Source organism: Leuresthes tenuis, unplaced genomic scaffold (assembly GCF_036924035.1).
Source record: "Leuresthes tenuis unplaced genomic scaffold, fLeuTen1.0.hap1 SCAF_9, whole genome shotgun sequence".
NCBI classification, from domain to species: domain Eukaryota; kingdom Metazoa; phylum Chordata; class Actinopteri; order Atheriniformes; family Atherinopsidae; genus Leuresthes; species Leuresthes tenuis.
Window position 1 is genome coordinate 4118778 of NW_027325363.1, and position 24962 is coordinate 4143739.

At 42.3% G+C, this 24962-nt stretch overlaps 1 protein-coding gene across 1 annotated transcript; it reads left to right on the plus strand.

Moving 5' to 3' along the window:
• foxo1a (forkhead box O1 a) lies at positions 1-24197 on the plus strand. The gene is made up of 3 exons (XM_072391943.1): positions 1-968; positions 19795-19986; positions 20200-24197. Exons 1-3 carry the CDS (start codon positions 351-353, stop codon positions 21385-21387), a joined length of 1998 nt encoding a protein of 665 aa, XP_072248044.1. The 5' UTR covers positions 1-350; the 3' UTR covers positions 21388-24197.
• Positions 24198-24962: the final 765 nt, after the last annotated feature.

Consider the following 24962-nt stretch of genomic DNA (forward strand, 5'->3'; position numbering starts at 1 on the left):
TCACATGCTGTACAACACAGAGTCAACAGGCTGTGCGGGGCACAGACGGAACATCTCTACGACTGGATAACAAAACCGAACCAGCGGTTCAACAGACTGCCACCTCCTCAGCTTTATTTCACTTGAAAGGCGTTTTAAAGGCATACTTTTTGTAACTGTTTACACAGATTTTTACCGGCTTGGGATGTGACATTCAGTGAAGACTTTACGCGCAGGCGGAGCACTGCTTTCCCGGTCAGACTTCTCTTCAGTTTGCGCACATTGCAAAGGCGAAGTATCTACTTTTGAGAGTCGACAGGCTCGTCACACTTTCATGACATTGTAACACCTATCTCAGTTACCTCTCAATCATGGCGGAAGCGGCACAGCAGCCACACCTGGTGGAAATCGACCCGGATTTTGAGCCTCTGTCGCGGCCCCGGTCGTGCACTTGGCCCCTGCCCCGGCCGGAGTTCATCAACCCGGGCGACTCCAACACGTCCTCGCCGGTGCCGTCTGTAAAGCAGGAGCCCGGCAGCAATGCTGAGTTCATCAACAACCTGAGCCTGTTGGAGGAGAATGAGGACTTCACGGAGCAGAAGCCTGTCATCCTGTGCAATGAATTCCAGTGTCAGGAGAACTGCGTCCACCAGCAACCTCCACAGCAGCAGCCACATCATCAGCATCAGCAGCAGCAGCACCCGAACCCGCAACTCCCGCATCAGCAGCAGCAGGTGCCTCTTCTTACCGCCCCGGTCGGTTCGTCAACTTCGGCGGCCGCGGCCGCTGCAGCAGCCGCTGCCCAGAGGAAGAGCAGCTCCTCCCGGCGAAACGCATGGGGGAATATGTCATATGCAGATCTCATTACCAAAGCTATCGAAAGTTCTCCAGAGAGCAGGTTAACGCTATCTCAGATCTATGACTGGATGGTGAAGAGTGTGCCTTACTTCAAAGATAAAGGAGACAGCAACAGCTCTGCAGGCTGGAAGGTACGTTTGTTCCTCTTTTTTACACGTTTTGCTGGAGATGCTTTTTGTTTGAAGCCGGTCTCCACATCACGAATGGCTGCTGCTTGTGACCGTGGTTCCACAGCCTGTGCCAGTTCCCATACAAAGTTATCCATTGGAGAGATTTTGTGTGTGTTGTGGTACTTAGTCGTGGATTTATGTGGATTTCAATGAGCCTTATGCTGTTTTTATCTCCTGTGGTATCACAGTAATAGTCCCTCAGGGGGTGGTGGCTGGTCTGTGGTGTTTGATAGCCACTTTATTGTGTCTGTATAATGCCTTTTGGTCAGGATTGGTATTTATTTGGTTTAATCTTTTTGCTATCTCTACCCTCTATCATAACCCATCTTTTATTATCACTGTTAGTTGCTCTGCAGGGACCTTTGCAAATAATTGCACTGCTTGCTTGTGTTTGTACACTAACTAAACATCATGCATCAACACTTGATTGACTATTAAGTTAGTAATAAGCTCCATCCTTCTCCCTTCATTGAAAGCTGACCACTGCTACCATCACCTTAGACAGTTATCTGACTTCTCCCAGCAGTATGGGACTTATGTAAGGCTCCTGACTCAACAGGGTTTTTCTTTTCCTTTACCCTGCTGCTTTCTCCAATAGTATCCATACAATGCTTGGTTTGTAACTGTATGATAGTGACAGCTCACTTCTCCCTGTTGGTCTGTATAAAATAACAAAATCCCTTCTCCATATTAGACTGTGTGACTTGATTGCAGCTGCATTTGACGTCTTTGTCGTAAGGAGATACCAAAGGCATTCGTGTGTCCTAGAAACTGTCCAAAACATTGCACAAGAGTGGACTTAAAATTTCTGATGTGGTGTGACAGGCCCTCCCACTGAACTCTGTTGAAGGGCGTAAACCTTTCTTTGGAGACACATAGTTTCAGTGGTGTCTGACAATAAATTAATGACAGTCTACTCTCCCAGCAGGAAATCATACTGAGGCTGAAGCCACACAGTGAAAGATTTACGACGGCTGCCCTCGGTTATAGGCTGTCTGGGTTGCAGTTGTGAAGAGGTTTTTCGTCTTGCCCTGTTAGAGCAGGCTCGCATGTTTGAGTCATGTGCTGGAAGATGACACATTTATGTCACTCACAAATGCTACAGAGGAGTTCTTTTTTTAGTTCCTACTCCATCTGACACATTGTTGGATCTAAAAAATATTGTGAATTAACTTGTGTCGTTTGTGTTTTTGCCTTATTCTGGGTTTGCTTTTTTTTGCATAGATGCAGATTTCAGAAATGCCGTGCCCCACAGTCACTGTTTGAGCTTGGTGTTTACAAAATGCTTCAAATCTCGTGTTGAGCTGTCAGATGTTGTCCTGTAACCTCAGACTAAATGTGAGTGGAAAAACCCTTTCAGTGTTGTGGAATACCCACTGTAAACGAAGCAGGTAGTGGACACATTTGTCATGAGGGTGGTAATATTGTTCAGGTTCCCCTCCGTTTATTTCCCATCATTTGTACTTTAAAAGGAAAAGTTCACGGTGGTCTATTTCTTTGTTATTATTCGCAGGCAAAGTGCTTTTAACATTAAATCTGATTTTCTGACTTGCTTGTGTTTGTGTTTTTAACAGCTTTCCACTGAATATGAGTATGAGACGCCCATCTCAAATATTTAATGTTTGATGATAACCAGCTCAGACGGTTAATTATTTCAGCATTATTCGACAGAAAGCTTTCGTGTGGGAGAAGTAAAGAATCAGCCGCAGTGGTATCTTGAGTGTTAAGCAGCATTCATGGCAGCACATATGGATTGCTTTCACCCTACATAGTGATGCATTATGGGTATTCAACCAATGCAGATTGACCTGCATGCCTCCCTCCAAGAAGCTAACAGCCTCAGAAAGGACATTACACACATTTCAGATATGAACTGGTTGAAAGTTAGTTTGAACTGGAAGAGGAGAGACCGCGGCAGCGATGAAGAACCCTGAAAACCAGTAAAGACTGAAGTACTCTAAGAGATAAAGTACAGACAGTTTTAAAAAATGTACCACCTAGTTTCACCTCCACACAGAGCAGATCTATGTCCTCTATGACATCTGTGTTTACTTGGAGGGTAAAGCTAAAGGATTTAGCTGCTATCTTTGTGAGAACAAAGCAGCTAACATACTGCTTCTGCTCTCACTCTCCACTTTATTGACTGAAGACTTATTTTAAATCATAGCATTCCACTTTTCATGCGTCATATCATCACATTTCAAGCTTTTGACATAATTTCGAACAGTTTTGTCTGCATTGTGAACGTGAAAGCTTAAGTCCTCACTTTGAAACGACTGAACCCTTGTGCACGGTAGCTTTATTGGCTCAGCCCACCGCTGCAGGATTAGCAGTAAAAGAGAAAAAGGCACCCTCATTTACACAGCTGTAGTTCATTCTGAGTGATTATCTCTGGTTACAGTGTAATGTGTTAAAGTTATAATACAGCAGAAAGTGGCTACAACAAGTGACATTTGATAATTGTCTCAGGCATCATTATCTCCTCTCATCAGTCATTTGCATTTTATAAATAATGCCCCAAAGTCACTCTGACAGAGGCATGTTTCTCACTGTTGTTCCATCTATTTAACAGATTTTGTGTGACTGGCAGCTTGGAAAAGGGTGCTCAGCCAACGCCTGGGCTGGCTGCTTATCCTGCCATGTTGGGGGTGTAAACTGAGTAATACTGTGGGAAAGCAAAGTGCCATTCAGTGCTGCAAGGGGAGTTATTCATAGAGCTGCACTCTGTTCCACACAGGGGGGCCATCACACATTGTCCCATCAGAGCAAGATGTCTTGTAGGGCAGGGTGAGCTAAAAAGAGAATATCTCCATGGTAAAGATGAAGATCTGCATTTTGCTGGATTTTTCCCCCTTTGTTTGTCCTTTCATATGGAATATTTCTTCCTAAAATCGATTTGATAGTCTGTATCTGATGAGTGTTTTTGTAGTTTTTTGTTCTGTTTGCTGTGTTTTGTTGCCATAAAAGTAAGTTTTATTTAGCTTTTTATATTTCATCTCAGATGGGATGAATTGACTAATCTGAGACTCAACAACATGTTGATTTCACGTGGCACTTACCTCAGGCTGAGTACGCACACTTTGAACTCCTTGAGCTTTCAATAGAACGAAAAAGAATAAGAATGTGCTCTGTGGTTTGTGGAAATACTGTTGAATAAGTCCTGAGCCGATACTTTCACTGCAGTTTACAGCACAGCATAAATGCAACGTTCCTCGGAAGCAGTGACGGCTCAGTTCAGTCCAACATTAGTTGTAATTAACTTTTGTTAAGGACTGTTTCTCCGTGTGATTGAGCTCTCTCAGCAAACGTGGCTCCCGCACAGTGAACTGAAGCACGTGAAGTTTTCATTAATCTGTGATTAAGGCCGCCTGCTCTGTAATTGTTTGAGATCGAGCTGGTTTCACGGCGCCGCTGGTCATCCACACATCTGAGTCATGACAGCCTCCACACTTCTCAGGCCGTCTGTGGCAGTGTGAATTTTAAGGACAGTTGTGCCAGGTGGGACCAGCTCGCAGAAGCTCTCAGATTGGACTGGACAATGGCCCTGGAACAAGATGCCGTCCAACAGGAAGGAGAACAGATGGCTGAAATGATGTGTCACCGAAGCTTTCTGCAGCGCGAGTTACAGATTTATAATCTGTACATATTTCACTTCAAAAACTTATTAAAGAATGTTGTTCAAGCTTTACAAACACAGTTTTAGGCACACACACTTCACACATCAATACCGTGTATTACACACACACACACACACACACAGACACACGTATACTTGCCAAAAATCAGTTCTTTCTCGTATTTCTCTCCTTTACGTCACAACAGTATAAATATTTGCTCTCAACTGGTGGAGCTGGATGGCGCAGGTACACTTTGATGTCAGGATCAATTCAGTTGTAGGTTTTCTCTGTACACGACGCTCTCTTGACCTGAAATTCCTCAGCCCACGCTGGTAAACACTCCCATGGATTTCAAAACAAACTGTGCTGGAGCAGACAAACATGTAGGTCCGAGCGGACTGAACAGCAAGGGACACGAGGGTCATTACCATGTAAATGCACCTATTGACTCCATCTCTCAGTCTTACAGTAAACACAGTTAGTATCGCACAGAGAGGCTCTGATAGGTTGTGTCACACATCAGGGTAACCAAGTCGGCTATCCCAGCATCAGACTGGGGATTGATAGATTGCCGTCTTATTGAGCCGTGCTGACAATATCACTAAGTCCAACTTCTAAACTTTGCTTTCCCTTTAGTCAGCACATTTGATTGTCATAGAGCAGAACCAAAAATTGAAAGAAACTAGAACTCCTTGAAGCTTACCACAGCCTGAATCATGCAGTATCTTTGATGGAGCTCTCTAGTGGACAAACTATGTAATAGTGATGCCGTCGTAAATAAAATGGCACTCTTTTTCTTTCTGCAGTTTCTCTTTGCTTTCTTTACGGTGTATGTGCCGGAATTTATCCTGCATGTTCAAGCCAGTCTTGGCTAATTGCTCCTAACTCCCATCCCAACTGCCTCATTGCACTGAGTTTAGCTGTTTACTGACATTTCAGGTTAGGTTGCCAGAGATTTAATTTAAATCTCACCATTTACATCTTAATGCAATTAAACAACAGTGCAGAAAACAATGGAGCTGGCAGCTTTAGGAGGCATTGCGTTATGCAGCCGTCTTTGAGGTTGAAACTCCTCAGACTTGGGACATAACATACAGGAGTGCAAGGTTAGGCAACCGGGCCTATCGCTGTAAAGTTAGGTCACAGATGACTTCCATCATGCTGAGAGAGCACCTATTTTGAGGTAGGTGCTAAAAACGACCATACAAATCACCGTCTATGAAGCGCTATATGTCACTCAGTTCCTTCACACACACAAAAAGAGACTTCTTCTCTGACTTTTATAGTTCCTGGAGTTCAGATGCACCAAATAGTAACGATGTAAGTTCGTTTAAGCAGTGCAACTTCAACATTATATGTAAGGAACCTTGAATTTCCTTAAGATTATTTACCGTAAGTGTTTTTAAACTCCATCTCAGACTCCATCTTGACCTCTGTAATAGATTTTTTTCTAAAGTGAGAATGCAGAGGGGTGCTTAATCTCTGTGTGTATGTGTAGAAAAAGTTACTTTCTATAATGTGGCTTATAGGGAAGCAGGAGCTAAGACTTTAGGCGTTATAATCCTGATTGTGCACAAAGCCGGCTGTACTATATCACATCTCACAAACTGTATTAGTGGGACAGAGAGTTGGATAGAACAGCAGCCCTCCTGTTTCTGCCGGTTCAGAACACACACACACACACACACACCTCACCCCCCGAGGCAGTTGAGGAGTCCAACCTTGGCATTGCCCCAAGACATGAGGGGCAGCTGTGTTTCTCAGGCAAAGAGCAGGAGGAGCTCCCCTCACCCTCCTCCCCATTTCCTGCCTGTCCATTCCTGGTTTTCTGCACACAGTAAGCCACACTGGATGTTTTAAAGGGTTAATGACCCCCCACTCTCACTGTCAAATCCTAAAGATCCCACTGCTTGCTGTCCTCAGAGAAAAATGAAGAGATAAAGGTAAGAGAAGAGAGACTCTGAATGCTCTAAGTTCAGTCTGGGTGACACTTGTTAGGAGTTGCATAACAAGACATTTACTGGAATCAGGGAGCCGCGGGCCAAAGTCTGGTGCCACTGGTTAGTCAGCGGAACTGTGAGGCACTGTGTTAGAGATATGTGGGATGCTAGTCTCGTGTGTGTGTGTGTGTGTGTGTGCTCACATATAACCTGGGCCTCATAATTAAAGCCCTGCTGCTGGCAGATGCACAATCACGATGGCAGACAGGCAGACACAGCGAACATTCCAGCATAGGCTTTTATATCTTTTTATCGTGGAGTGATACTCTGCCTTTCCTTTTCTTCCCAGCTGATTTTAATCCACTTTCTACTTACATCTGCCTTTCCCCGCTCACATTTTGGACCACGTTGTGCTTTGAAGTGCCGAATCACAATAGCTGGCACGCTAGGGGTGTTAAATACAAAATGAGCCGTGAGTGTTGATGACTACTACCTGCTGGTCTTCGGTCTCAGACTGTAGTAATTCCCTTTTCCACTATCAGTTGGAACACTGATTATTCCATCCCATTAACTGACTGAAGAATAAAGGTGACCAGTGTTTACAAAGTGAGAGACTGACCACAACGAAGAACTAATCTGGTTGATTATTGAATTAAACGAAGGTGGATCCACTTGTTTTGGTGGTTTTGGCAGAGCCTGGTGTAAAAATGAGACTGTGCTCATCCACACTGATTTGATTGAGCAACAGTGTGAAACGAGTAGCCCCACAGATGATTTCACAACGTCACGTTGTCCTTCACCCAGCTCCAGATTTGTTTACATCTCAGCACCGGCACTTGTGCTACTTTCTCCTGTCTTTCATTCCCTTTGACCAAGAAGCATTTTAGGACATGAATAAAACCTCAACAGACTGAAATAATAAACCGTCAGGAAAGCAGGTCAGTGTTTGCAGCCTGGCCATCAGATAGTGTTTGGATGTTTATGTCTGTGTGTGGTACACGTGTGTTTATTTACGGATCCCGCCATTCTGATGCTATGACATCACTTCGCTTTAACCTCAAATGAATGTTGACAATTGAGTCCATGTGGCATTCCTTTTGGTCCTCCTTTAAAAGGCTTTTCTGTTTCTTTCTAATGAAAAGGCTGTTTTGTAGATGCAGGTTTTGTCCACTCAGACGAGTTGATAATCAGCGGAAATGTTGCTCCTCAGAGCAAAACAGCCATTTAGAGTCTGAAGGAGTTGACGTGCCTTTTGATGTGGATGGACTGACATGAGGAATGAGCCACAGCCGAAGAAAAAAGATACATTTTATGATAGCCAGAAATATTATGTCATAAGTTGGAGTGCTTTTCATAGTAGGAAAAAGAAACCTGTTTCTCATTTAACAGCTGTTGGATAGATATGAATCTTCCTTTTCATTTGGATTTAGATTCATAAAATGACCCCCAACTAAAGATTTCCAGTTTTCTATTTACCTTTTTTGCACAATTTTTGCCTTGTGTGCTCGTAATTTTTCCATCTAACTAACTCAATTTGAAACTATCAAACCACTGCACAGCTTCTCACAAAAGTATTTAAATGATTCAGAATGTCATCGTTGCCTGTTAATTCTGTTTGTTTCCAGGGATTAGGCATAAACGTAGTATTTCTAACCTCGGTTAGTGAGGAGCTGGTGCTTGCCGCTGGTAACCTGACTCTTAATAACTGAGCCTTTAGCTCACTGGAATGGACTCTGGAAAATCCCGTAAAGTGCCCCTTTCATTTTGCTAATTCAAACAAATCGTGTCAAATGTGTATACGGGTGATTCCACCCACCTCAGAAACTGTTATCGCACAGCCCTGCAGCACTCCTGACAGGGTTTTGTTTTGTCAGTCTTTTTTCTGGCTGCAGACCACAGGACAGATCATTCAGTGCGCACTATAGTGAAAGATAAAGAAAGAGAGTAGATCCTCATTCAGCAGGTTGCTTTACGCTAGAGTTGAAAATATGGAGATGAGATTCAGTGCCATTCTCAGGTAAACAGTCATTTGGGATGAGTCAGAATGTTTTGTTTTTCTGGTAGTAGCACGGCAGCGCGTGATCTTTTGTTTTGGACGTGCCACAGATATGCTGCTCTGAATGCTGTACCTTCTCATCAGTCTGAAAAAAAATCGGAGAAATCTCCTACGTGGTTAACAAAAAGACCTCGGCATTGTTTTATGGCGCGAGAAGAGGAAGCATTTGGGATTTTAAGTCATTTCACCATTCAACTGAGAAGTGAAACTCCACATGTGAAAAAATGTGTCCCATCTCATAACTCGGGTATGTGTGTGAACTGGATGCAGACGCACAAGGAGCGCGCAGAGCAACACTTTTATGGGAGCGCTCACTGCTGAGGGCCCCAAACCACAGGCATTACCCAGACCCACATTGTTGTGCAATTCCTGCCCTAAAGCGATTATGCACGGTGCCTGTCAGACTGGCCCGGCATTATCACACATTCATTCAGCCCCGCTACCACACACATAAATGCTCATCTCAGTTATATAGCTGTCACTAGAGTCAATTCAAATCCATACTTATATCTAAAGTGCCATTATGTTCACGACTTCAGTTTCAAGGCCAAAGTGCGCGATATAACAACCCAACGCCGCCAGCAGAGTTGATTATAGGTTTTCGCAGTTTTGCAACATTGCCGTATTCCTGTCTGTGTTGTACAGCAAGTTTCTGGCATGACTCCATGTTTCTAAAAGAAACACCTTACAGAGGGAGGAGGAGAGGTTACCTGAACCCGTGTGTCACAATACATGAACTAAAGCTAATGAAAAATGCTTTCAGTCCAACATGCAAGTAGAGCCATGAGTGGTGTCCGGTACATGTCTGGAATACTGCTTAATGGGAATGCTGAAATGCTTTTCAGACTATGGGTGTACCATCTCTTCTTTGCAGTATGACTCCTCTCTAAGGGTCTGTGCTGGACATGCAACAGCTCCAGTCAGGCTGATCTGAGGTGAAACGCATGTGGACTAATTTAATTTCAACAATTCATTCATATCCAAGATGAAAAACATTACAATTAATCAGTCATTAGGAAAATTGTTGTGATTTAGCCTTGATCTTTGATATTTATAGATCTGAGATACTGATTTGAGAAAAAATGCCATAAAAGTCAAAACATTTAAAAAAATGTTCTAAATGGGGCTTTTGTTTCTTTCTTTCTGTGCTTTTGTGTTCTATGCTATTATTGGAGCCTTGATACTGCAGTTGAGCTTATTCATTATGTCTTTATCTTACTGAATAATCTGGACAGTAGAAGCTCTGTGATCTTTAGAAAGGCGACAAACTGAGTGTAATGCAGTGTAATTTTCCTTCAACCAGCTCAACTACCCTTCGAAGAGATGCAGATTTCAGCCTCTGACTGACAGGAAGTGGGTGCTTTGAAAACACCTGCTTAAAGTTGTGTGACTGCACATGGTACGCAGTGCCAGGGTAATGATGCCATCAGCAGAGGAAGCAACACTGAGCGTGACGCCAGATTCAGTGGCTTCTTCCTCTTCCCGTGTTTCCTTCATTTCTCAACATCCTTCCTCTGAACTTAACTCAGAGCAGGAAGTGAATCACTGTTGCCTCTGATACACATCTGCAGAAATTCTCACACTAAATAATTATGTTGAAATATAGTGGTTCACACTCGACATAATTTGCCAACTGATAGGATACAGACTTCAGTTAAATAAACGTCAAAGTAAATGCTGAAGTTTTTTACTTTCTGTGCGTTACTGTGCTGATGCCAGTTTTATAATGACTCCACTGACTGGCTCATCTTATCCAAGAGTGGCTGGTTTAATGTCACAATTACTAAGTTGGTGCTTTACCACAAAGGGTGAAGTGTCCCAATTTAGGTCCAACTACTGACAGGAAAAGAAAGCATTCGTAAACCCTCTTTACTATAATAGTTCTGTGATCCCTGCTGAATACTGCTGTCCTCATGTGACGTATTTATTATACATGTAACAACACATTGTGCTGATTTTGTGACTTCTAATGGCACCAGTGTATTATCATCAGGGTTAAAAAAAAAAGGCAGTCATGATACTAAAAAAACACCAGTCCATAAGGGACACGTGTATTTAAAAACTTCTGCATGTATCTTTTGGAGATACTTGTGCTTTTGATTAAAGTAGTGTGCTTTTTACAGTGAGCCCATTATAAAAAGACTCCTTTGTGATAAAAGGAATAAAGGTTCCTCTTCACTGCATGAGGTTTCCTGAGCATTTATGACTAATTTTAGAAGCTGGAAACAGGTAGGTGCCTAACAGCCTTGCAGACAGACTTCATGGATTTTGTATAAATGTCAGGATATTTAAGATAATCAGGATTTTGCAGCATTAATAAAACAAGATTAATTCCCTCTGTGATGACAGTGTGTTGCCAGTTACTCACTCGATCTTGCATAATGTTGTTAAAGTCAGACTAAAGTTATAATATTAGCAACAGTCACCCATTTAATGGTCATTTGGAGAAGAGGCCTTTTACAACCTTTTCAGTGCTCAACTCCAAAAAAATGGAATAAAACTCATTTTGGTGACATTTGGTGTGCGGTTTTGCAGAATTACACTCATGAGAACGCACTATTCCGACAGTGTGGGCGGTTCTTTTTTTCTCAGATTTTCTATTGATGTTTAAGATTGTGCAGATTATCATTTTTTTCATCCACATTGCACCTGTGCTCAAGAGAAATAACTAATGTAGCATGAAAACAACAGTAAAGACACTGCAGAAATACAGGTTTTTATGTGAGTGTTCTGTATGGTAATAAAACAACACAAGTAAGACATTTGAAATGAGAAATCCTTTAAACTTGTTGGAATCAGCGGCTGGCCATGAAACAGTTCTGGGATATCCCCATGTTTTCCAGTTTAAACAGGGGTTTGCAAGCATATAAATATATCCACCACAACACTCTCAACCCCTGAGGATGCAGCGATGCACCGGGTCTATGGACGCAGGCTGCCCCACAGCCAGCCAGCAGTGGTCTACACACTGCATCTTTATCCAGAGGGAGCAGGCAGCAGCCCAGCCCAGTGGCTGTGCTGATCAGAGGCAAAAAATATCCCCACTCCACAGACACAGCTCTGTGCATTTACAGACTCTCATTGTGTTGCACATAGCAACACATGCACATATTTCAGAATGGTAAGCTTGGCCAGCACAACCCTGTCCCTGTCCATTCGCATGAGCCGAGCGCTGCTTAAGCCTGAGTCAGGAAATCAACAAGCACAAGAGAGAGCGCAACATGTAAACACAGAGCTCCCGTTGCTGTAAGCTTGCTGTTGAGACATTACTTTCAAAGGAGCTATCGTGAACAACAGTCAGAAAGAAATCCCAACAATTCGGCCACATTTTATGCAAGATTTCTGCTGTTGTGAAACAATGAAAACTTTTAAAGTGAAATTGTTTGTAACTGAAATTCAGAAAAATGTGGTTACACTGAAAAGCATAAAGGGATGCCTTTAGACATGTGAGATACAGCAGATAACACAATTATAAACTGGAAGTTTGACCGTTGTTGTTACATGAATATTTGTTTTGCTTGATTTGTGTTTTAGCTCAACTTGGTGTGATTTCTCAAGAAAAGCTTCAGAGGAAAAATAATCAATCATATCTTTTATATATTTAATTTTGATATATAATTGTCTGTCATTTCATCTTTTCCTGACTTGTTGAAGTGAAAATAAGGAAAACTGTGATAGACTGTTGAAGCCTGATGACCCAAAAGCTTTAGCAACATCAGTGACATCTCAGTGGTAAAGCTGCAGATTGAATACTCTCCACCTCCACCTCTCCTTCCAAGCATATAGGAAAAACAGTGGTCTCAAAGAATGCAGAAGGCCTGCTCTGGAGTATGTGTTTTGTCTTCGTGCAACATGGATAGATAATGTATTATTCTCGAAATAAGCTCTGTTTGTTTGGGTCCCTAATGAGGACAAATCTTAGGTGGGTAATAGTTTCTCAGGTGCACAATAATGCCTTTATTCACCATTGTAATCCTTTTGGAAAAGCCTACCTGGACAAGGCCCCACTCCTTCCTTTTTCCTCTTGTTTTCCACAGTCAGACTGGAGAGTTTTGATTAGGAAGTTGTGACTCTTGAACCCACTGGTTTCTCCGGCCTGTTCCTTGCTCTGCACCTAGCGGGGTCTCATTTTGCAGTGTTTTGCAACCAAACCAGAGGCATCAGTGGGATCAGTATCAGGCCTGGCCAGCTCTTCCTGTGCGGATACAATGCAGCAGGAAGTTTGCTAATAGCCACTCTGCCATTCGTCTAACACGGCGCTTGTCTCACACTATCACAGTGATGAAAGATCCAGGAGCGTCAGTGGCTTTGCTGATTGTCATCATTTGCACAAAACCACTCACAAACTATTTATCATTTGTCTGCAAGGTCTGTGTGACCAGTCAATCTTCAGCTTAACCAGTCAGCATTCTCTGAGGCTTCCAAGTTCAGCTGTGTTTATGTGTGTTTGAGTGTGTGTATTTGAGGAAAAAGAGGTCGGTCGCTCTGAGATTGCTTGCTGAGGATTGTGAATAGACGATCCTGCCAAGAGGCACTCAGTAAATGCATTTGCAGACAGATTTGCTCCTGCATGACTTGCATTTTCTGCCTTTCCATCCACGCTTTATGGTGCTCAGCATCTGACAGTGACCATTTTGAAGAGGTACTTTCCTGGAAGTCAACCTTGACGATTTGGGGTAATAGAATTCTAAAGTGAATTTGAGGAGGTGCACACTGATTGCTTTGTGTGTGGGCCTTCTTCTTCCCCTGTCTTTCCAGATATACTTTTCAGAAGTTAAAGTCAACAGGCCAAAAAGGACCCTTTTTTTCGCTACCTCACAAATGGGAAATCAGCAGTAGCAAGCAGCCTGAACACGAAGAAGCCCAAGGAGCAAGTGAAAATGACAAGGGAGAAGTAGAAGACTGGAGAGGGGCTGGAGGGAGAGGGCAGAAGCAGCCTATTTTTGGCTCCAACCATATCCTAGGGTCAGTTTCCATTTTAATTTGTGACTTTTTTAAGAACAGAAATTGTGGCGAATGATTGCTTTTTATATCTTCGCTAACAGTGACACATTTATGCTCTGCTCACCAGACAAACCTGAGGCTCTGTGTGGTGCTGCTCGCTGCTATGCAACATTAAAGACAACAATCATTTTCTTTTTCTGGGCTTTTTCTGTTTTTAATCTGAGGGTGTAAAGAACAAAAAAAAGACCTGAGGCGCTACATTTCCTGTGCACGGCCTTTTATTTTCACTACCTTTTATGATCATTGCTGTATTGACTTTGGTAAATAGGTCAGTGATTATCACCGGTCAGTTCAGTATTGGTGCTGATGATAACCTATCAAACTGCAAACACATGAAGTCATCACAGTCTCTTCAGATTGCTTTTTGAATGCAGTAATGTGAATGTGTATTACTTTATTCTTTGCATATGTGTGTAGCACACAGATTGGTTTGCAGGGCAGTTGGGCAAAAATATAATGATATTCTCATGTTTATTTTTATAAATAATTATCGCAATGTATACTTAATGGCCATTTTTCCTTTGTTTAATGACATCACAATGAAACACATTAGCTTGATACATGCCCACTAGCTAGCTTGCCAGGCCTCTAAAAGAATGAACAGCTATGTTTTTACCCAGTGAGCCGGTCAATCAGATAAGACCTAGCTTTCAGCTAAAAGAGACAGGAGTTAAAGCACTGTTCACTATGATGAAAAAGAATGTGTTCTTTGACCTTTCAAACCTCTCCTTGTAGACCTGTTAGAGAGCATAGTATGGCCTCTTATATGAGACAAACACAACACAGATGATGTTTTATGTGACACTTGATGTCATATTAGATTAATTATGTGAATCAAAACATTTACAAAAAGGCCTGTCATACTGAGGCATGAGTAATAGCTGAAAAGGAAAACCAAGCAACGACCCACAGGTTTGTTCGGTAACTTGGCTGCTGGTGGTAGCGGTTTAGCACATAGGTCTATTTTTTCTTGCTGGGATGGAAATGCTGTCCTATCAAATTGTGCAAAAGGTTGTTGTGCTTTTCATTGTCATTGGCGCAGTCTGACGATGCATATTTTGCTGCAGGTATCACACCGCTGTTTGGAAATCACCACACTTTTTTCCAACATCTGCCTCAGTTTTTGCTTTTCCAGGACATGTTTGCATGTGTTATCTTTCCTCGTTTAAGCTCTACCTATGTGAGCTGCATAACCCCGTCTCTGGCTCCTAAAGGCATGTAAATGTGAGCAGATACATATGTTATTGAGGCAGATCGTTTTAGCTGAGCATGTGCGAAGATCAGTTTGTGCAATCAGTAAGAATGTCAGTTTTTCTGTTCCTTTTGTTCTGACACAATGGCCTTTTGATGCCAATGTAAACAGTAATGATTAAGTGTCTCACAACTAATCAAACTAAGTCAAAATTTAGCCACAAATTCTTAGAACTCATTTGATCTTCTCTTTAACTAGAAATGATCTATAGTTCTTCTTGCCTGGTTCATCAATCAAGCAAAAATAGCGAATCTGATCACATCAGCTTTGAGTGCTTCGTAGCTTTTGATCCTCTTTGAAAAATGTATTATTTGAAACTCTGTCGACCAAAGTGTCAACAATATTAACTGCATCTGACACAGTAGAGAGAAACCTACTGCGAGTGGAATCTTTGATGACTTTATGATCTCAGTAAGCGGTACTTCACTGTCACTTGTTGCTTTGCCGTCTCAGCTTGAGCTGTGCTGTTGTTAAGAGGGCAGACATGCTGAGCTGGTGTTTGGCTAATGACTAGTATATATATTTTCTGTCTTTACCACACAGCTCTAACTCAGCCATACTCAGCACAAACCTCCAGACGTGACCAAGCTGCAGCTTTAGAACTACTTACATCAGTGTTTAGAAATGGTTCACAAGCCCAGTAGGTTTTTGCGATTACAGCTGCAGACATTACACAGAAAATAGCTAGTTACAGTGCAAAAGCACACCTTCTGCTAAGACTTAGAAATTTGCAACAAAAGAGGAAAATGTTTGTTCAGGACAGCACCGTTTCTTATATGAGTTCAGTGGAAATAGTGCAGGGAAACCACATTTTCACTTTCATCTGTTCATATCTCTGGTAAATGTGTGTGAAGCTGTGCCTGCAGGTATGTGAGATCATGCCTGCTGCACGCTTTCAGTCAGTGAGAAGGGAGCATTGCTACACTTTATACCTATAACTGTATGGGCTTTGCAGATGAGGTTTCACTTGTGGCTTCGATTGATTCAAAGCAGCACTGCATGTAGGTGGTGTTGCACTCCAATGGGGACTTTTTCATTAAAGTTGACATTTGAGCATCTCTGAGAGCGTCAGCACTGTGATCAGTGCGCAAGCAACAGCTTTCCACAGGTGCGTGACTACAACTGCAAGACAAAGTTGGAGGCAAAAAAGGAAGGAAAGAGGTAGGGGAAGGTAGGGAATGAATGAGGAGGAGAAGTTAGAAATAAAGAGTTGACAGGACCAAGATGTGGAGAGGAGAGAGGAGGTCAGTAAATCATAAGAAGGAGATGAAAGAAGATGAAGAGAGAGGGTTTACAAGGCAAGGAGAGCACAGCAAGAAAAGGAGAAGAGACAGGAAGTGAAAAGAAAGATTTACCAAACAGTGTGGCCTTTCACTAGTGCTGCCAGTGAGCCGGTTTAAAATCAGCACAGTGTGTTCTCTACTGATTCAAGCCCACTCCGTCACACACAAGCCCTCTGTCTCTGCTTCTGAAACAGCCTAAACTCAAAACACACTCTCCTTCTCTCACACACTCACACCACCCAGATGCCCACACGACAGAGACTTGTTGAGTCACAACGTATCCAGTCTTATAATTCAATTTCAGCAGTCATGCGATAAAATGAACATTACTTTCATTTAATGAATACACTGTGACAATCGGCCTTAGCGCCTGATGCTAAACATAAACTGTGTTGGCTAGTGGGGGTGAATTTGCGGTGTCCACTTGGCTCGCGACTCTGCGGCTTTGCATTCCATGCCTTTTTCTCTGCGTGCCGACCGCCATGTTTCCTGTGAGACAGGAAGTCAGCTCTGTTTCCTGTCACAGTCCTCTTTTATGTGGTCACTTCCTTGTGTTTTGCCAGCTCTGCTCTGTTCTGTTGACTCAGAGAGTGGTGATGGTGCTCCTCACAGTTGGGACAGGAACAGCAGAGAAAGGTCTCCTTATTACATGGCCGTGGCTGCATGAACAAGCCCTCAGAGACACAGTCGTGTCAGCTTACTGACATTACTTTTATTGCAACATATCTCAGTTCAGAAAAGGTTTTTAGTGCTGATAACCACATAGTTTTTATATGAAGCTGCGTTCGGTGTGTTGATATCATTTGTTGTACAAGCTACTCTGTATTAAGAGCTATTTCCATTGTTTTTCCAAAATTATCTCCCTCATTTTGATGCATTTTTTTTGTTGGGAGAGAAAAACGTCCGTGTTATTTTCTTATCTTTATACAAAACAAGATATGAATGTCCTTTAGTGACGGCAATCAAAGTTCAGTTCAGTGAAATTGTGGGTTTTGTAACCTTGCTGAGGAATGTTGATTGTGATGACTGCCTGGCTGGGAATCCTGCATTTACTGTTTCCTAAAAGATACTAACAAGTTGGCTGTGATTACAGCCGAACTTTGCACACTGCGATTAGCTGGAATGTTCAGATTCCTGTGTACTTCAGCCAGAGATAAATCCATGTCACATACTGTTTCAGATTCCAAAAGTATTAGGATCTTAATTAGTTAAAAATTTAATATGTATGATTTGAAAAATGAAAAACTATCCGTGTTTGTTGAAAGCAATGTGTCAGAGTTCCTGGTAGAAGTGATTTTCATTCATATATGCATGTTTGTGCCTCAGTGGGTGTCGTGTGTGCTTCTTCTTAGTTGCGTGCGTTTTCAAACCACTACATCACTGGCTGCAGTGGAGTGAGCTGTAAAATCAAAACCACACTGTGCTGATGTTTGTCACTCTGCCATTCCACTCAAAACATGAGCTGGCACTCTCTCACACACACAGCTGGAGACGAGGCTTTTCCATTGGCCACACCAGACACTCTCAGCCGCACTCCCCACACAGCACACTGAGTTCTGCCGAGTTAGTTCTGGTATTTCCCATCAGAGCAGTTTTATGACCCCTCACATCTATTCCCTCTCTCGTATCAATGCTTCTGAAATGTTTTTTAAACGCACGTTGCATTTAACTGTGACACAAGTCAAACTAGAAGTCTTTATAGCAAGACTTAAGCTGCGAGATTTTCCTTCCTGTCATCGGGATGATGTAGGGCTGTAACAGGACATCCCGGCGTCTGTGCACACATTGCAGTCATTCCTTGTTGCAGCACAGCTGAAAACAGCAGCATCTTAGCAGTCATGGGAAACGGAGGCTCATGACCAGACTTTACTCCTCGCCTTTGTCATAGCTGCTGATGTGCAGTGGAAGGAGGAGGAGGAGAAGGGGGAGAAAAAACATTTGCTAGGCTAATCAGGGAAGGACTGTCACGTACCTCAGATTATGCAAACTAGCCCGAGACTATTGGCCAAGGCAGTCAGGTCATTTGATTCAGGGGTAATTACATTCATTTGTAAAGGACCAGTGTTCATACTGGCTCTCATGTGCCTTCGCGGCTGAGGTCGTCCAGAGAGGAAGGGAAAGTATGGAGTAGAGGAGGACATGAAGAAATGAGAAAGGAAATTGAAAGATGGTGTAATAGCTGAAAATAGAGGGTAATTTTTGCTTATTTTAAATAATAAATCACCAATTTTACACATGGAAGTCAGTTTATTTACGATAATAAGATGTAGTCAGGCTGTCAAAGCGGTTGTATGATGTCGTTTGTGGCACTTAAAGTTACAGACTTGGAAAGCTTTTGGGATCTAATGACTTGGGAAGAGGTGGGAGTGCTACGACTGTTTGTTTTTGTCCAACGTATTGGACCCTGAATCCCCCTGAAGGCTTAACATTAAATAAAGTGATCAGACTCAAATGTAAAAACAAATTCAAAACGTCACAAAACTCTGGAGGTTTGGAATTTTTCTGACAGTTTGTAGACTTATCAGAAGGATTTATCAGTTACTCATAAAATTCATCAACACTGTAATTGTGGTACAAATTAGAGTGGGACTACATTTTTGAGTCCAGAAGTAGAAGACGTGGTTAAGTTGAGGAGAAGTGGAGGAGAAAGCAGCGCAAAGGGTGCAGACTGTGAACCAGATGTGAAGCAGTGACTCACAGTAGGCAACGGGCGTGATGACGTTAGACACTATGCATGCTAAGCTCTGCGTGCGAGTAAGTGTGCGCGCCGGGAGTTCCAGCTTTTCCTCCAAAACAACAGCTCTACACAGGCACTCTAATGTCTGCACAAGACACATCACTTCTTGTTGAGACCCGAACACAAAATGATGGCGAGTCAGAGTGTAAATAGTTCTCTGTGGACAAACAGTCTCTTCAGCAATAATGTGAGCTGATGTAGAGTTTGCATATCAGAAACTAATGAAGTTTGAAACTTTTGAAACTTTTGAAACTCAGGCGTCAGAGTAAAGTAGCAGCTCCAGAGGAGTAGGAGAGAATTAGGGTCTCTCTTTCTGTGGTTTGCTCAGCAGACATTTGCCCAATATTCACGCTCTTTTGTTTGCCCTGTTTTTATAACGCTTGACTTGCTTCCTGCTCAAAAATTAGTTTTTCCACTGGCGGTGTCACTAAGCAACGTCAGAGCAGAGCATTAATGTGTCTGTAAGGAGGAAAGATTAGTCTGTTTCCTCCCTTTGATTTTGTGCTGGCTTAGACAAGACACACAGTCAGGTGGAATGTGCCTGTTGGTATAATGGTGTTTCACAAAAGGCCCTCCTGTTTTGTGAGGGAAGGCCCTCATGTACAGTATATTTGTTCAGGATGTGTTGCTCATGGAGTACACTCACTGACATCTATTGTGTGGGTGCTTGTGCACATGTTTTTTTTGTGCAGCAGTAGCACGAGATTGTTGAGTGACCTTAAAAACCTCTTTCTCCTCACAAGTCAAGGCGATGGTGTTTTTAAAGACAGCCACCTGTACAGATGGATTTGCACCTGCATGATAAAGCACATCTGAGGTGTTTTGAGAAAAGGGCAAACACAAATCTCCCTGTTTGTCTTCTCCTCATCTTTTTTTTCTGCTTCTCCCTCCCCATCAGAACTCCATTAGACACAACTTGTCCCTTCACAGCCGCTTTGTTCGCGTCCAGAATGAGGGGACAGGGAAGAGCTCTTGGTGGATGCTAAACCCAGAGGGTGGGAAGAGTGGAAAGTCCCCACGACGCAGGGCTGCCTCCATGGACAACAACAGCAAATTCGCAAAGAGCAGAGGAAGAGCAGCAAAGAAAAAGGTAAATCAACAAAGCATCAGTGCTTGGTTTTATGCACAGAAATGTTGTTTTGATACCAAAACAGAAATGATAGTGTTTTGATAAAGGTCTTTATAATTGTTACTGAGAACAGAGTAGAAATTATAGCAGTTGATAAAAGATATGATGGATTTTGAAGACTGAATATGTGAATAGATGTGCTATGGTACACTCAGGGTGTGTGTGTGTCCACAGCTGTCCCTGCAGGGCGGCCCTGATGGAGGTGCAGACAGCCCAGGCTCATACTCTAAGTGGCCAGGCAGCCCCAACTCCCACAGCAACGATGACTATGACGCGTGGAACAGCTTCAGGCCTCGGACCAGCTCCAACGCCAGCACTGTGAGTGGCCGTCTCTCACCCTTCATGCCTGAGGATGACCTGGGTGAAGCAGACGTGCATATGGGGTACCCAGGAGCTCCAGGGACCAAGATGACTGCCACATTGCCCAGTCTCACAGAGATGACAGGCTCTCTGGGACACAGCTCTGAGAACGTCATGGAGAACCTTCTGGACAACCTGAACTTGCTCTCACCCAACAACTCTCAGGTTGGAGGAGGGGCGACAACCCCTGGCTCCTCCCAGTCCTCCCCCTCACCTATGATGCAGCCAAGCCCCGGGTACCCGGCTTACAGCTCCCCTGGCATGGCCTCACAGTCGCAGCAGGAGTATCACAAGTGTGTGTATGGCCAAGCAGGAATGAACACCCTGTCATCCATGCCACTGCAGACATTGTCAGAGAATAAGCCCAGCTTCGGGCCCAGTATGGGTCAGTACAACTGCCCCGCAGGGCTCCTGAAGGAGCTACTGACGTCAGATACTGACCAGCATGGAGAGCTCATGCCGTCAGTGGACACAGTGGTGTCTCAGTCCAGCGGAGGCTGCATGCTGCCAGCATACAGCAGCAGCCAGCATGCAGCCAAACTTATGGCAGGAGGGAACGGTCACCCGCATGGGCTCTCTCATACCCACCCCCACAATGTGCACAGCCAAGCCCCGGCCTCGTCACCAGCTATGAATGGTCGCTTGCTCATGTCTCTGAGCTACAGCGGGGGCACAACACGTTTGCCTTTAGCCAAAAGCCCCATGCAGATGCCTTATGGCCTCTCCGGCCACCTCAGCGGGGGAGGCATGCCTGCTGGCTTCTGTCCTCTTAACACCAATGGATACAGTCGACCAGGCATGTCAGCACCCTCACATGCAGAGAAACTGCCCAGTGATCTTGATGACATGTCCATTGAGAAGTTTGAGTTTGACATGGAGACGGTCCTCCATGACACTCTCATGGACGGGGACTCACTGGACTTCAACTTTGAGCCTGTGGTGACCCAACAGAGTTTCACTCATGGGGTGAAGACCACCACACACAACTGGGTGTCTGGATAGAGATGCAGAAGAGTTCCTTTCAACTGACTTGGTGTTGATGTTTGGTAGAAGACGCAAAACTGAAATAATTTGAGACTAAAAGTCCTCATCCCAGCAACACTTGCAGGTGTGTTCCTGCAACATTCCCATTCCAAATATACATCTCAGATCAGATCACTTCAGCAGGCTGAGATTGGTTAGGACTTGCTGTGGACAAATCGCCATTAGAGCCCTTGAAGATTAAATCAGGATTATTTTTCAAAGTCTGTATAAGTGCCAAACATTTTGCCTTAACAAAAGAGCCAAACTGAAACACATTTCTGGTTTACACACAGAGGTTACAGTTACTGTACAGTAGTTGAGTCCATAGATTTTGCTAGTAATATGGCCAAATACATCTCATCATCAGCAGCAGCAGCAGCAGCAGCAGCAGCACTGTCTGTGGAAGTGCACAAACTGTTTACTGTGTGTCATCAATCAAGCTTTTTTGTATAAGTGATAATCGATTACTGCTATGGAAGACTTCTGAAGGTAATCTGGCTCGTTTGTGGACTGGAATGCTAAACAGTGATCGAAATCTCAAAGGATCCTTGCATGATGTTACATAGTGACATATTACCTGAATGTACATAATGTAATCATAGAGTTTGTAAAATCGAGTCTGTCGTTGTGTATTTTTTAAGTTTGTACATAGTGTTTACAGAATGGACGCAAAAATCAAGCCAGCAGAGAAGAGCTCACTGAGAAAACTGGATCAGATTCTTTTAAATACGTGGTGAACAGGTCATTCAGGCTGTAAAATGATAATACACTTTCTGATTTTTTTGTACATACATTAAGAATGTATATTAAAATGATGTCGTAGATGTTTACTAGATTTAGTATATATATTGAGACCTAAGTTATTTGTGGTTAATATAGATTTATGCTGGTGCATAACGTGCACTCAGACATCAGAACTGTTCTGTGTTATTAGTCACTCTGTACCTTAATACCACAGGGGCCTATTTATTGTGCCTAACAAAGTAGATTTTGACTGCAGGCTTGAAGGGTTTAATATTGTAAATGTCTATGGTCCAGAACATACTCAAATCCAGCAGTCCTGAGGAAGAGAATTCTTTATTTTCAATGATCTGCTTTCAATTTTCTGTAGAAGAAGAAAGCCTAAATTGTTCTAGTTATTGTCCTAAATACATTTTGCCACTTTAAATGTTACAAGGTTAAAACGTTTTTAGAGATATTCTCGGTCCTATTTTTGTTTTAATGCAAGTAAGCAGCTTGTGCCCTCTTCAGTTTCAGAGCTTTTTGTATTTTCTTCTTTGTCTTGAAGGTTCGTGTGACTAATTAAGTTCAGTGCAAGCAAAGTGTGATTCCTTGTTATCCAAAGGAGCCCTCTGATGCTGTCTCAGAGAGCAACCTTAATTCTTTCAGTGTCCCTCCTACCTCTGCCTGCCATCGTCTGTTCCAACATTTATTATTAAGCTAACATGTGTCTTGATAGCGCTAAATCATCCTTTTAATAACAAGTCTGTTGTTATTTAGTTTCTCCCAAAAAGCACCGTTAAGTGTTGAGTACCAGATCTTATTTTGTATATTTGCATACAAAACTTGCTTTTCACATTTTTTGCTGTAATGATACAAAACTTTTTAGCCCGACAGTAACTTTTATATATATATAGTCTAAAATGTGAAGATGTGTCTGAAAATGGCTGCTTCCGATTAAGTTGCCTCATCTGGTTGCTGACAGACCACGTGGGATAGAGATTTAAAGACGTAACTAAGAAACAATTTGACATTTATGTTTATAATTTATCCGGAAACCCCATTTATCAGCAGGTTGAAATTAAAACTTGCATTCTTTAGACCAAATGAATTCACTGATAAAGATTTCAAGACAGTCAGGGAGCGAGGCAATTTTAAAAAAAAAAGAAAAAGGAGTAAAATTGAAGTTTTTATAAATTTTAAAAGGCAGAGGAGCCATCAAAGAAGCTGCTGCTGTTTGGCTTTGTGGCCAGATGTTGCCTTTTCTTACCCAAACATGCCATAGTGTACTATAGCCAAATTTGCCTTTGAAATCAAAGTGATATATTTAGCATTTTATCATGTGACGTGTTCAGAAATATATATATATATAATCGTGCCGGTCACTCAAGTCAGAATGAGCTGTAATGAATCCATGTAGTTTTACTCTAAACATTAAAGAGCTGTACCAAGTAAATTATATCTACATTTTCAAATGATTGAATCTATGCATTGTATTCCTTAATTCTATGTCGCTATTGTTATAATTTCTATTTCCCTGAACTTTTAACAGAGATATTTTATTGTAATATAGCGCTGTGAGATGTTATGGTGTCGTTGTTGTTGTCAAAACTCTATGTTCCAGATAGTTATATGGGGAAAAAAATGAAGTTTATTTAGAAAATAGATGATGCAGTGATTGATATGCTAAGCTTTTGTCAACTGACAATGTTGTTTTTCTTGTATCCAGCGACAGTTTTTAGAAAATAGCATCAAAAAACACATTTCTGAAAAGTGTAAAGATATATTGCATTTTTAAAATGAAACGATATTTATTCATCAGAGAAGTCGTGCTCCACGATGCAGATTTTGGACCAATTTAGATATTGGAGTTTTACTTACATTTTATAACAAAGGGCTCCTCGTATCAAGAGGAAGAGTTCCCATCACTTCTTTTAGAATACAAATCTGTTACATTCACCTGATACAGAAATTCATTGGAGTTGTTGCAGTGATTTGCAATCAATAAAATATGTCATTTGTTCAATATTAATGTTTTCAAACCTAAATAAATGTACTTCTGTGTAAAAGCTGTGTTAGATTTGTCATTTGGTTTTAAGAGCTACGAGAGTCTTGCTTTGGTTTCCAGGCAGACTGTCCCTATCCTTGAAGAAAACCTTGAGATAAGTTTAAAAAGGAGAAATCTTTATTTTATGATTATTGCGACTGATTAGAATCAACTTGGTTTCGTTGGTAGGCAAAACGGCTACTATTAGGGGGAAATATCTAGAATAGAATTTTGTTTGAAAAACTAAGTTTATTACCTCTATTTCACCCAGACTCTGTGTTGTTCATTGTTAACACAGATGATTGTATAACCAGACCTCCACTATGGTTCACTGCTTGTAAAATCGGAGGTGGCTTTTAACGGCATGTCTTAGGATATCCCATAATGTAGGATCGAAGGGGTAGAAAGACCTAAAAAGGCAGTTTTGATTTCATAACAAAAGCCGTTAGCCTGAAACCTAATTTAGAATTGAAGTACACGTGAAAAAAGCAAATAAACATTAGCAGTAACATTTATGCTTCAGTCCATTAAGTATTCACATTGCCTCGCTTGGATAAAAGATCTCAGAATGGAAGGGAAGATTTAAGCCATGTGCAAAGGCTTGTTGCATAAAAGGCAGAAAATTCTCTAATCGTGCTGCTCTCCCAGTTCTGGCGTCTCATTTCTTCCCTATAATGATTCCTACTGGCTTTTTCTTACAGCCACATTCCGCACCATGCACCCCCTACCACTGAACCCAGTCACCCCAGACAGCAAACTGCACAGCCTCTCTAGCCCCACCGTCTTT

Bases quoted from the DNA above. Each gene is read 5' to 3' on its own strand.
- foxo1a (XM_072391943.1), top strand. From the start codon at position 351: ATGGCGGAAGCGGCACAGCAGCCACACCTGGTGGAAATCGACCCGGAT. The intron at 969-19,794 runs GTACGTTTGTTC...CCTCCCCATCAG, and splicing joins ACAGCTCTGCAGGCTGGAAG to AACTCCATTAGACACAACTT. The intron at 19,987-20,199 runs GTAAATCAACAA...GTGTGTCCACAG, and splicing joins GAAGAGCAGCAAAGAAAAAG to CTGTCCCTGCAGGGCGGCCC.